The sequence below is a fragment of the Marmota marmota genome, unplaced genomic scaffold (genome assembly GCF_001458135.2).
Source record: "Marmota marmota marmota unplaced genomic scaffold, marMar, whole genome shotgun sequence".
Lineage (NCBI taxonomy): Eukaryota > Metazoa > Chordata > Mammalia > Rodentia > Sciuridae > Marmota > Marmota marmota.
In genome coordinates this window covers 37,814,439-37,827,924 of record NW_025999932.1, presented here as the reverse complement: position 1 = coordinate 37,827,924, position 13,486 = coordinate 37,814,439, and the positions used below count along the sequence as shown (strand labels likewise).

Below are 13,486 nucleotides of genomic sequence, written 5' to 3'. Positions count from 1 at the left end.
TAAAACGTTTTCTTATTTCAGAAAAGTTGACCATTCTGTTATTAGAGACTCAATAACCAAAGTGGATTTAAATGTACATTGATAATATATTAGAAATTTATAATATTCTGGAGGGGTAAATTTTTTATATAAGAATGAGTTTTTAAATGAATTTACCCAAGAATGATTTCTTGGAGCATTTATAATTACTATTTTTCAAATGGAATTTAACATGAAGTGCTCTTCTAAAAAAATGAATTATAATCAATTTGTTGAAAATGTGAATATTGTAAGCAGGGGTGCAGTGGCACATGCTATGATTCCAGGAACTCCAGAGATTGAGGCAAAAGGATCTTAATTTCAAGGCCAGCCTATGAAATTTAGCAAGATCTTGTCTCAAAAAAAATAAAAAAATGAAAAGATCTGGGAATGTAGCTCAGTGGTAGAGCACCCCTGGATTCAATTCCCAGTACCACTCCACCCACCCCACCCCACACACACACAAAAAAAAAAAGACTAAAGAAATTAAATGTGAGTATTGTGAAATTGAGTGTAAGTCCTGCCCAATAGGCTTGTGATCCAGTTGCTTCATTTTATCCAGTAAGAAAATCTCCCTGGGGTTGGAGGTGTAGCTCAATGGCAAAGCACTTGCGTAACATGCTTGTGACCCTGGGTTCAATCCCCAGATCTGCAAAGGTAAAAGAGAAAGAAAAAGAAAATCTCCTTAGGTTTACAAAAACATATGCACGGTAAATCCTGTTATGCTAATATAGTATTCTAGCATTCTTATTGTAAGGATAACTTTTTTAATAAAGTGATGATCAAATATTTTGTATTTAAAAACAATTTTAAGTATAAACTTTAATATGGTAGAAGTTAAGGAATGTGGCATTGAATTTATATCAGTCTTTTTAAAACTAAGACTTTTAAAAATACATATGGCGTAGAAATTAAATGCAATACCAAATACCTAGAAAGGTGCCAGATAGCTAGATACATTTTACCTGATTTTGTAAATATTTTTAGGAGGAAATAAAGAAGGAAAATTTTGTTTTGTTTTAATAAATAAGCTAATATTTAGGTTTAAAATATAGTAGCTAAAAGAGTCTAAACCTTTTGAAAATAAGACAGGCAGCATTTAAAGAATGTTAAAACATCCCTTCTCAGAAGAGATTTTGTGAATCCCTTTGGACAGAATAAAAACTTTTTTTTTTTTTTTTTTGGTACTATGGATTGAACTCAGGAGCACTTGTCCCCCAGACCATTTTTGTATTTTATTTAGAGACAGGGTCTTACTGAGTTGCTTAGTACCTCACTTTTGATGATGCTGGCTTTGAACTCGAGATCCTCCTGTCTCAGCCTCCTGACCGAATAAAAACTATTATATTATTTATTATTATATCATGTTGAATTTTGTTTTGTTTTAGGGGGTAGATTGATCTTGTTGGTTTTGTATGTTTGTTTTTGTTTTTGTTTGCAGTACTAGGGATTAAACCCAGCGCCTCAAACATAGTAGGCAAGTGCTGTGCCACTATGTTGCATCTCCAACACTTTTTATTTTTTATTTTGAGTCAGAGTCCTGCTAACACTGTCCTCAAACTTGAGACTCTCTTACTTCAGTCTCCAGAGTAACTGGAATTATAGCATGTGCCATCACACCCTACTGTTTTTTTAACTATACAAAGAAAGGAAAGGATTATTGGAGGTTCTTTTTCCACTAACTTCTTTGTGTATCATAGTCACATGTCTTTGTTTGTATATAAAAATTTTGTTTTAGTGATTTTAGTCATTAGATTTTTATTTTATGCAGAACTTTAGTCCTTTTTAGTTGATAGTCAAGTGTAATTTCAAGTTATTGGTATAGTCTTTATGTTTTGTTCTTTTCCTTTACCAAAAGCACTCTGGTTATTTGGTTTGTGGCATTTCTTTGTTTGTTTGTTTTGTTTTTGCTTTTGTTTTGGCAGGTCTCTGAATCTTTACTTGTGCAAACTCCAGCTGTACCTCCTGGCCCATGCCTCCCTCCCAGATTACAGGGTAGACCCAAAGCAAAAGAAATACAGTTACGATGGGGTAATTTTCATTTTAGTAATAAATTTTAATTATTAGAAATGAACATATTCATCTTGTTAAATCGCATAAATCTTTCCACACTTAGGACCCCCTCTAGCTGATGGTGGATCACCTATTTCCTGTTATGGTGTAGAAATGTCTCCTCCAGAAAAAGATGAACCCAGAGAAGTATACCAAGGCTCTGAATTGGAATGTACAGTGAGTGGCCTTCTTCCTGGAAAGATGTACAGCTTCAGACTGCGTGCAGCTAACAAAATGGGGGTGAGAAGAGCATCTTAACTGAATCCTAATTATAATGGTGTTTCATTTTATCATGTATAAACCCACTCATTATTTGGCAATTTCAATTTCAACATGTGACTCCAGATTTTACAATTATTAATAATATTATATTGATAACAAGAAAAAGTTAGTATGTCCTATAACGTGTTAGGGAATCATTATTTTCAAATTTCACTTAGAATTTGTGACACTTGGGGACTGAGTTGTGGCTCAGTGGCAGAGTACTTGCCTCTCACAGGTGAGGCACTGGGTTTGATCTTCAGCACCACATAAAAATAAACAAAATAAAGATATTGTGTCCGTGTATAACTAAAAAAAAATTTTTTTTTTAAATTTGTGACACTTGAGGGGCTGGGGCTAGGGCTCAGTGGTAGAGTACTTGACTAGCACATATGAGGCACAGGGTTTGATCCTCAGTACCACATAAATAATAATAATAGTAAATAAAGGGGTTTTTTGTTTTTGTTTTGTTTTTAAAAAAGAATTTGTGATACTTGGGACTTTGGTGGTGCTAAAGTTTATCTTTTAGGCAGTGCCAATAAGATTTACTTAAATCTGTAGGCTGATTGTACACAGCATTTACTTCCCATTGAAAACAGTTGTAATTTATATTTTGCCTAAGGATGGGGTCTTATATTTTAAGCATTTCTAGTTTTGTATGAGTTATTTTTAAAATATTACCTATGTGTCTATAAAGTTTTATAAAATGGAAAAAAGTGGCAGCTCAGAAGTGCCTTGCCCATAATCATAATCACATACACTAATAAATGATAGAGTGAGCCACAAACCCAGGCTTGTCAGACTCCAGAACCAAAGTTCTTTCCACTCAAGTATAACACTTCTTACCAGGCACAGTGGCGCACACCTGTAACCCCAGCAATGTGGGAGGCTGAGATAGGAGGATCACAAGTTCAAGGCCAGCCTCAGCAAAGTAGCAAGGCCCTAAGAAACTTTGGTGAGACCCTGTCTCAAAGTAAATAAAAAGGACTGGGGATGTAGCTCTGTGGTAAAATGTCCTTGGGTTCAATCCCCAATACAAAAAAAAAAAAAAAAAGGTGGGGGACAGGGAACACAGGGACTNAAAAAAAAAAAAAAAAAAGTATGGCACCTCTTATCTCTCTTCATTAAGGTAGATTCCCTAAGGACAAAGCAATTTCTTACTTCATTTGAGTGACACTTTGTTTTCGTGGACTGTTCAATGATTAAAACTTAATGACAAATCTCTTTTTCCCGATTTCAGATTTTTAGTGGCTGTTCTACATTTCATATCCTATCTCCAGCTAAGTTCTGTATTTATATATGTTAACTCATTTTTAAATTTCTTTTATGGCAAATTTATAGGCTTTTGTGGGCAATCCTTAATGTCATTCTTTTCTACAGGAAGGGCATCATGTGATAGCATATTTAATATTAATATCTTAATTTATGTTTTCAGGTCTGAGATAGCTTGTCAAAATGACCTTAAATATTTGTTTTCTGTATTTCCAAAGAATACACATTTTTGACCCATCTAGAGCTATTCCACATTTTAAGGTGTAATTTATGCTTGCCATCCCCCATGCCTTTAATTGGTATCCATTTCTTCAGTCTTTACATAATTCCTTCCTTTTTTTTGTTTTTGTGGAGCACTACCGGGGACTGAAACTCAGGGGCATTTAACCACTGAGCTGCATCCCCAGCCCTTTTTAGAGACAGAGTCTCACTGAGTTGCATAGTGCCTTGCTTTTGCTGAGACTGGCCTTGAACTTATGATCCTCCTGCCTCAGCCTCCCAAGCCATTGGTATAACATGCATGCGCCACCGCACCCAGCACATAATTCCTTCTTACTTCACCTACTGAATTCTCTAATGCCTTGCGTTTCTTACAAAAAACAATTCATGAGGGACTGGGGTTGTGGCTCAGTGGTAAGGCACTTGCCTCAGCACCACATAAAAAATAATAAAATAAAGAAAAAAAATTATGAAAGGAATAAAGTACAGAAGAAGAAAGCACGGTAAATGAAACTGTAAAATTCCCCACTCGTTTACTTCATAATTATTAAACCTTTTTCTTTTCTGTGATTACTTATAGATTTTCTGACCAAAGTAATCTTGAAAGACAGGGAAGATGAACTTAATTATTAATGAACCCTTGAATATGAAATTCTGTGCAATCGGTAGACTTTATTTATAAAGGGTGAAAAATGAAAATGCTGGTTATGTTGTTTTTCTAGTTTGGACCATTTTCAGAAAAATGTGATATTACTACAGCCCCTGGGCCACCGGATCAATGCAAACCCCCACAAGTGACATGCAGATCTGCAACTTGTGCACAAGTGAATTGGGAGGTATTGTAATTTCTATTGGCGTATGTTTACTTTCTTAAGTGACTGGAATTAATAGTTTATATAGAAGAATAGATACTTTTCTTTTTTGCCTCCTAAATTATTACACTTTGAGTAAGTCCTGGTTAAATTTATATGGTACAAAGTGAATTTTGTTTCCTCTTTGAAACATTTGAGTAAGGTATATCTTCATTTCAAGTTCTTGTTCATGACGTGCTTTATGTTTTTATCAAAGGCTTTGTCTCAGTGCTGATCTCCTAGTTCAGCCAATAGTGAACTTAATGTTCAGAACAAACATTCATAAGGAATTACTATAATACTATTTCTCTTGTATTTGTTATCCCTGGTGTATTTATTGTACACAGGATTAATCAGCAATGATAATCATATTTTCAGTTTCCTTTGAAATTTAACAAGGAAAATGTTCTTGTATGGTTTAACATTTTATATTACCTAATAGAATTATTCAAAATATATTTACCTTAAAATATTCTTTCTGAAGTGACTCCTGGTCATATTTCTACCTCTAATTCAAAAGTTGTATTTTTGAGGGGCTGGGGTTATGGCTCCGGTAGAGCACTCGCCTCGCACATGCTAGGCCCTGGGTTCTATCCTCAGCACCATATATAAATAAATAAAGTGAAGGTATTGTGTCCAACTACAACTATAAAAAAATAAAACATTAAAAAAAGTTTGATTGTATTTAAACGTTTTAAAGAAATCAAAAAATAAATGATAGGATAATAATGTTCGATTCATTCTACTATGTACATGTTTGATTACACGACCAGTGTAACTGTACATCATGTACAACCAGAAGAATGAGAAGTTATACTCCATTTATATGATGTGTCAAAATGCATTCTACTGGGCTGGGGTTGTGGCTCAGTGGTAGAGTGCTTGCCTATAATGTGTGAGGCACTGGGTTTGATCCTTAGCACCACATATAAAAATAAATTAAATAAAGGGATTGTGTCCATCTACAACTAAAAATATTTTTAAATGCTATTGTCATATATAGTTAATTAGAACAAAATTTTTTAAAGTATAAAAAAGTTGAAAAATAATCGAGTTTTTAATATACATAGTAAAAGAACATATTTGCCCAAAAGCTATTTAGTCAATACAAAGACTAAGAACTTTATACTTTTTCTTAAAGATTCCTTTGAGTAATGGAACTGATGTCACCGAGTATCGATTGGAGTGGGGAGGAGTTGAAGGAAGTATGCAGATGTGTTATTGTGGGCCTGGCCTCAGTTATGAATTAAAGGGACTTTCACCAGCAACTACCTATTATTGCAGAGTCCAGGTAAAGGTGATTGGTTCCTTGTCATGTACTCTGTCCAGAGTTCTCTCTGTTGTGAGCATTTTCATGGTTGTGTCTTTGTTAACTTGGAGGCTTTGTTACTTTGTAGGCTCTGAGTGTTGTGGGTGCAGGCCCTTTCAGTGAAGTAGTAGCCTGTGTGACTCCACCATCAGTTCCTGCCATTGTGACTTGTCTTCAAGAAATAAGTGATGATGACATAGAAAATCTCCATTATTCACCTTCTACATCCCTTGCAATAAGCTGGGAAAAACCTTGTGACCATGGTTCAGAAATCCTTGCCTACAGTATAGACTTTGGAGATAAACAGCCCTTAACAGTGGGAAAGATTACAAGCTATATAATAGACAATTTGCAACCAGATACAACATACAGGTATACTCTAAAAGATGTTAATTTTTCCTAGACCAGAGAAACACTTTCAACTAAAATGATCATAAACTAAATTTTTTTTTCTTTTAATGTGGAACTTAGAATACGAATTCAAGCCTTGAATAGCCTTGGAGCTGGTCCTTTCAGCCATATGATAAAATTAAAAACTAAGCCCCTCCCTCCTGACCCACCTCGTCTGGAATGTGTTGCCTTTAACCACCAGAACCTTAAGCTGAAATGGGGAGATGGTACCCCAAAGACACTGTCAACAGATTCTATCCAGTATCACCTTCAGATGGAGGATAAGAATGGAAGGTAGGTTGTTTACTTGCTTTTTTATATAGTTTTAATAGGTTTTAAGTATATATAAATTTTATAAATTATAGAAGTAAAATAAGTTTGCAAAAATAGTTGCAGTTATCATAAGATATGATCTTTAAGTGTACTGGGTTCAGAATATGAGAAGACACTGTTTACAATTTGAGTGGAATGCTAAAGGAAAAAAATTAAGTGGGCTGTTCTTTGGATCTCTTCTCCAACCCATTTACTCTCTTCATAAAATGTAATCTTGGCTACAAAATAATTGTAAAGTGTTTATTTTCAGCAGGGCATAATTTCACTATTTCTGTATACCATTCCATATATACTGCCCAGCTAAACCCTGCATTTCAGTTACAGTGTTATTGAAAATATTTGTAATGTTAACTATTCAAATGCCAATTTAGGGCTGTTTGTTCATGTTTAATCCCATACAAATAATGTCATATACCTCCACAGCTATTATAATATTTTAAGACTTTTAAATTTTGGTTTTTTACTTTTTACTCTAATTTATTAGAATTTTGTCTCTTTTTGGTACTGGGGATTGAACCCAGGGGTTCTCTATCATTGAGCTACATCCTCAACTCTTCTTAAATATATTTTATTTAGAGACAGGGTCTCACTTAGAGCCTCACTGAATTGCTGAGGCTGGCTTTGAACTTGCAGTCCTCCTGCTTCAACCTCTCAAGCCACTGGGATTACAGGCATGCGCCACCATGCCCAGTTTATCTGAAGCATTTTATCTGAAATTTTTCATTTTTTTAAAAGGTTATTAACTTTAATCTTACTGGTTTAAGTGCTACAAAAGAAAAAAAGCAAACACTTACATTTTGCTCTAAAAGCAAAGTGCTAAAATTTAGAAAAGAATTGAGACAAAGATAGAAAAATGAAGCATATATAAACTGTGGTTAAAAAGCTGGCAGTATGGCAGTGTAGCTAATTTGTTGATTTGGCAAGATGAACGTCCAGTCATGAAACTGGACATTCTAAGTTCCACATTAAACAAGAAGAAAAAATGCCAATGCTCTTTAAAAAAAAAAAAGCAAGGCTTATCTAATAATTGCTTCTTGGAAATACTGTTACTCAGGTCATTAAATATTTCTTCATTTTTTAACTTGACTACAGTTCATACTATTAGCACTATAAGAGCATTCATTATTTGTTCCAAAAAAAATTTACAAATAGCCAATCAAAAATACTGGGAAACACTTAGCTAACTTATAGATAAAATATTAGAATATATAATACTAAACTTCCATCACACAGTTCAAGTGTATAATTTATTTGAAATTTCATATTTTCTCATACTGTTGTAAATTTCCAGAAAACGTGCGTCGGCTAAAATTTTGCCTAGAATTTAAGAGTTCTGTTTCCCAGTTAAAGGCAAGAAATACAAAAATAGAAACCTACTGTGCAAATATATATTAGAAGACTACAATCAGAAGCAAAGCCATGGTTACCAGAAGCCTAAGGAAAACCCAACTTAGAATGGTTGGACACCGCTGGGCACGGTGGTACACGCCGGTAATCCCAGCCACTCAGGAGGCTAAGGCAGGAGGATCACAAGTTCAGGCTACCCTCATCAACTTAGGGAGGCCCTAAGCAACTTAGCAAGACCCCGTCTCAAAATACAAAGTAAAAGGCTCAGTGCTGAGGCTCAGTGACAGGAGTGCTTGCATGTGTGGGGCACTGGGTTCAATCCTCAGCACCACATAAAAATGAAAAATAAAATAAAGGCATTCTGTCCATCTACAACTACCCCCCCAAAAAATTTTTTTTAATCCTTTAAAAAAAAAAGCGGGGGAACAGAGGCGGGGGGGAATGGCTGGGAATGTGGCTCAGTGGTTAAGCACCCCTGGATTCAATCCCCAGTACCAAAAAAAAGAATAGTTGGACACGAAATTCAGTAAGATTTTTCAGGATACCAAGTCAAATTGGGAATCTTATCACATCTGTGATTTTCATCATCTAATGATGAAAAACAAAAAGATAATATATGTAATTTTGAAATTTTTGTAATTTAGTAATTTTGAAAACATTTTTTATAAATAGTCTAAGGTTTATTTAATACAGAGTTATTTCTATTTTAGGTTTGTATCCTTGTACAGAGGACCATGTCATACATATAAAGTACAAAGACTTAATGAGTCAACATCGTATAAATTCTGTATTCAAGCTTGTAATGAAGCTGGGGAAGGCCCCTTCTCCCAAGAATATATTTTCACCACTCCAAAATCTGTCCCAGCTGCCTTGAAAGGTAGGTTATACATCTTGCAGTTCTTTTCTTTAATAATAAATCAATTTTACATTTTAATAAAGTGTTTTGTTTACTTTCATTAAAACTTAGTACTGAATATATGTCCAACACATACAAGCCTACCTACTGGGAGTTTCCTTAAGTAATAAAAGCTATTTTATCTGGCATGTTAATACTCAGACAAGTATTGGGTTTGTCAGTGGTCATTTTAACAATTAAAAATGCTAAATTGAATAGATAGGCTACTTTTCTAATCAGATCATTTGCTGTTTCTGCTATTGTTACTTAAAGGAAAAAAGCATAAAATCTGATTGTTTATGTTTTAAATCATTGTTTTTTCATTCATTCAGATTCATTCAGGGGGAGAGCCAAGTCTTCTGCTAAGTAAAACAAATTTTTACTTGCTTAACTTGGATTTTTCAATCATATTTATACACAAACATGAAGTACTTTTTTTAAATGAGCCTTGTAAGGATTGCACTTTATGCATTTAGCCAAAATGCTTAAGTTCTTTGAACTCCAAGGACTCATCACAAAGACTTCTAGGATAGTATCCTGGATCAAGAGTTTGAATGGCTCATTTATAAAGCAGATCTAGAATTTGTGGGACTCTTCTTGAATAGTCTTTCTAATAATGTTGATGAGTTTCACTGAGAACATTATTCTGTTCCCTCATCCAGTTTAGTGTCTCTTGGCCTTAAGAATATTGTTGATTTATAGCCAAGTTTGGTGATGCATGCCTATAATCCCAGCAACTCAGGAGGCTAAGGCAGAAGGATTGCAAGTTCAAGGCCAACCTCAGCAATCTAGCAAGATCCTGCCTCAAAATAAATGTATAAAAAGGGCTGGGGTTGTAGTTCAGTGGTAAACTGAACTGGTTTAAAACTGCAGTACCACAAAAAAGAAAAAAGAGATTATTGATTTTCTTAACTTCTTTGTATGCAGATATCAAAAATTCACTGATATTTAAGTTTACTAAGTTTTATAGGTTTGTTTATGTTTATAAAAGCAAGTATGGTGTATGAAGTTAAAAATCAAATGGAGCAGCATATCTTATATTTCTTCCCTATAGCCCCCAAAATAGAGAAATTAAATGATCACATTTGTGAAATTACATGGGAATGTTTACAGCCAATGAAAGGTGATCCAGTTATTTACAGTCTTCAAGTTATGATGGGAAAAGATTCAGATTTCAAACAGGTATGTGCCAAGATGTAATTTTATGGATATCTATTTTATCTTTCTTTCATTTTTCAGTATTTTCAGTACAAGATTTGACCATCTTTACCATTTTGATTTAGAAACACTGTTCAATATAGAATATGTTCCAGAGATCTTAGGATTCAAAATATTTGGGGCATGAACTACACAGATTATTTTCACTTGACAATTATTCATTAAACTCTATGCTAGGCAGTCAATATATAACACTGAACAAAAAGTATTTAGTCCATGGAGTTTACATTCTGTTAGAAAAAGATATATTAAAGGCAAATAAACACATCGGTATATAGTGTGACAGTTCTAAGTGCATTGGAGAGAAAATTAAATGGGGTTAAAAAAAAATTGTACCAGAGGGAAAAGGACCCAAGGGAAGTGATAGGACTGCTTCTTAGAACATTTTTCTCCTCATGAGATAGGAACATGTATGTTAAATTTGAACAATAAGAAGGCCAATATGAGTGAGACAGAGGGAACCCTAGAGAGACTTGTTGATGAAGTATGGTAGCAGCTAACAATTTTGCTGCTGCTAGAGAATAAAGACTTACCAATACTTGGCCTCCTCAATTACACATTTCTTTCTTGAGCCTTACTGAAGCCACACTTAAGAATTCAGGGTTCCCCCTAAGCATATTCAGTCTCTAGAGTCAGTTAAATGACATTCCTTTTGGAAAAAACATTAAGGGAGCCAATGTGATATGAAGATGATAAGAATGTCATATAGGACATTAAAAGGTATACTACTATACTTAACTGCTTGTGATTTCAGAAGCCAGTGGAGTATTTTGACCAGAATAGTCACATAATCTGACCCAGGTCATTTTGGTTACAGTGTTGAAACACTGGACAGAGGGGCAAAAGCAAAGAGACCAATAAGGAGACTTTTACAATAATAGTAATAATCACAAATATTATATAATGCTTAAATATAACAATAAAACAATTGTTATGGAAATCCAAAGGAAGTATCGCCACCTTAGCAGAGAAATTTCAAAGATAGCTTCCTGGTAAAGAATGAGTAATGGTCAGGTAGAGTGGAGAGTGGTCAGTGTTTATTATAAATATATGACTCACCTACTGGGGCTGTAGCTTAGTGGCAGAGCACTGCCTAGCATGTGTGGGTAAGGCACTGAGTTCAATCCTTAGCACCACATAAAAATAAATAAAGACATCCTGTCCACCTACAACTACAAAAAAAAATTTAAGTTATTTAAAATATATAGAGAGAGGTGTGTGTGTATATACACACACACACATATGACTCAGAAAATATCTGTAAGCATTTCATCTTAATTTCCTTCTTTCTGTCAACCTTCTTTATTTTTGAAGACTCAATCTGGGCTGTTTTAATTGTACTGTATCTTACATTTTCTTTTCCCACTAGAAAATCAGTCATCTGTTTTATTCCATCCTTGTGCTATTCTAATTATTGATAGAATTTTTAATATATATTTTTCTTTCAAATTGTGTTAAATATAGACATGTGACAAATAACTAAAATTTCAAAAGATCCAAAGAGTTAGATTAAATTTAGCACATGATTGTTTTTCTTTATTAAGCCATCTACAAATTTACACGATAATTAGATTTGAAATGTAATTTGCAGATAAGCAGGTTTCCTTCCAAGGAGGAAGCAAAATTAATATTAAAGAAAATATAATTGTATTAGCGTGTTTAAAGGAAATAGAGACCCCACTTTTGAGTAGTATATGAATTTTAATAAGTTAATGTCACTACATGAAACACCATTGCTAGTTCTAATATAACTTCAAAATTAAATTAACCCTTTTATTACTTATTTTAGATTATACATGGTAAAACTTAAAATTATGATATCTTTAGAACTTCATTCTATAGATGCTCATCTAAATTTCTTAAAAAGTTATAAAATTTTACAACTTACAAATTGTATTCCAAAAGTTTGAAGGCCTTTTAAGAAGTCAATTTCTTTCATAGAATTTAGCTTTTTATTTATAATTTATTTGACATTCAACACACATTATGTAAAGAGAATTATAGGGATACTATATTAACTATTCTAATTTTAAGAAAATTGTTTAGATTCTAGCAAGCAAGCAGAAATTATACAATGATAACATTTTACATAACCATAAAAGGTCATAAATATAACTAATATAACTAATAATAAATATAACTAATATAACTAATACTCAGGGGCTGGAGTACTTAACAGGGAACCGTGAACTCTCAAGTGTGACTTCAGCAAGGTTCAAGAATGGAATATGTTGTGGAAAAGCCAGGTATGGGTGGGTCTTCATTCTTTAGCAGTAGGAATTGTTGATATATTTAAGAAGGAGAAATTAGCCTGGCAGCAAGTATCTATGAGCCAAGTATTAGGAACAAATTGATTGCTTTACTTTCTTACTTTTCTTTACTCATTTTTCATCAATGGCTTTCTCTAAACTTTCGGTGTTGTCTTGCCCTGTGCCTCTCAATAGCACTTGATATGGAGTTGCCCTCGTTCTCTAAAGTCTCTATTCTTACCTTCCTCTCTAACATACATGCTAACTTCCTCGATAGATAGCTGACCTTACTAGGTATTAGGAGAAACATACTTTATTTGGGAAAGTTATCTGTCAAATGTCTACTGACTCTTTAAGCCTCTCTTAAGTGTATACATTTTTAAAAACAAATGCTTTCTAACCAAAAATCACATTTTAGATGGTATAACAAAGTGGTGTGGAAAATTTGGAGAGCAGTTAAGCCACTTTCAAAGCAGATCAACCCCCTGGGAGTTTTCCAAGTACCAGGAAAACTTAGAATTGGCTTTTGAGAAATTAAATGTAAATCCTCTCAGGGAAAAACCTGAAGGTAGGTGGACTTGGTTGGTCCAACAGCTGAATGAAATCATCTGGGACTTGGTTTCTCTCACTGCCTTCAGAATCTTCACCTAGCAGTAGAGAATTTGACTCATTCACTTAAAGAAAGCACTTAGATTTCAAAGACCAATGACTTTGCTAGGGCTTAACCAAGCAGAGCCTACCCTCAAAGCTAAGAGTGGACTGGGTAGTGGAGAGGGTTTGACACCTCATCTAAAAACTAGAGCACTTGTGGTAGTGGCAGATAAGGGGGCTAAACAGAAACAGTACCAACAGGCCTTACAGATAGAAGCATCTAGAAAATTATTTATTTTGATGGATCTGTTTGCTGAATTATGGAGACTGCTGAGATCCATAGTCTGTCATCTGTAAGTCTGGGGCTGAGGAAAGCAAGTGGTATAATTGAAGTCCAAACCGTAACTCCTAAGAACCAGAAATGCCAATGGTTCAAGTCTGTGAGGATCCAAAGGCCCAAGGATTGTGGACATCAGAGTCC

General features: G+C 34.2%; 1 protein-coding gene across 5 annotated transcripts in view; it reads left to right on the top strand.

Moving 5' to 3' along the window:
- Fndc3a (fibronectin type III domain containing 3A) overlaps window positions 1-13,486 on the top strand; it is a 164,412-nt gene that overhangs the window by 144,146 nt on the left and 6,780 nt on the right. For all 5 annotated transcript variants that reach the window (XM_048800917.1, XM_015484283.2, XM_048800915.1 and 2 more), the window contains 8 exons: window positions 1,944-2,049; window positions 2,135-2,310; window positions 4,545-4,658; window positions 5,815-5,964; window positions 6,071-6,354; window positions 6,454-6,666; window positions 8,763-8,929; window positions 10,002-10,129. In XM_048800917.1, the coding sequence (XP_048656874.1) occupies window positions 1,944-2,049; window positions 2,135-2,310; window positions 4,545-4,658; window positions 5,815-5,964; window positions 6,071-6,354; window positions 6,454-6,666; window positions 8,763-8,929; window positions 10,002-10,129 (1,338 nt within the window). The remainder of the gene's footprint in view (window positions 1-1,943; window positions 2,050-2,134; window positions 2,311-4,544; window positions 4,659-5,814; window positions 5,965-6,070; window positions 6,355-6,453; window positions 6,667-8,762; window positions 8,930-10,001; window positions 10,130-13,486) is intronic.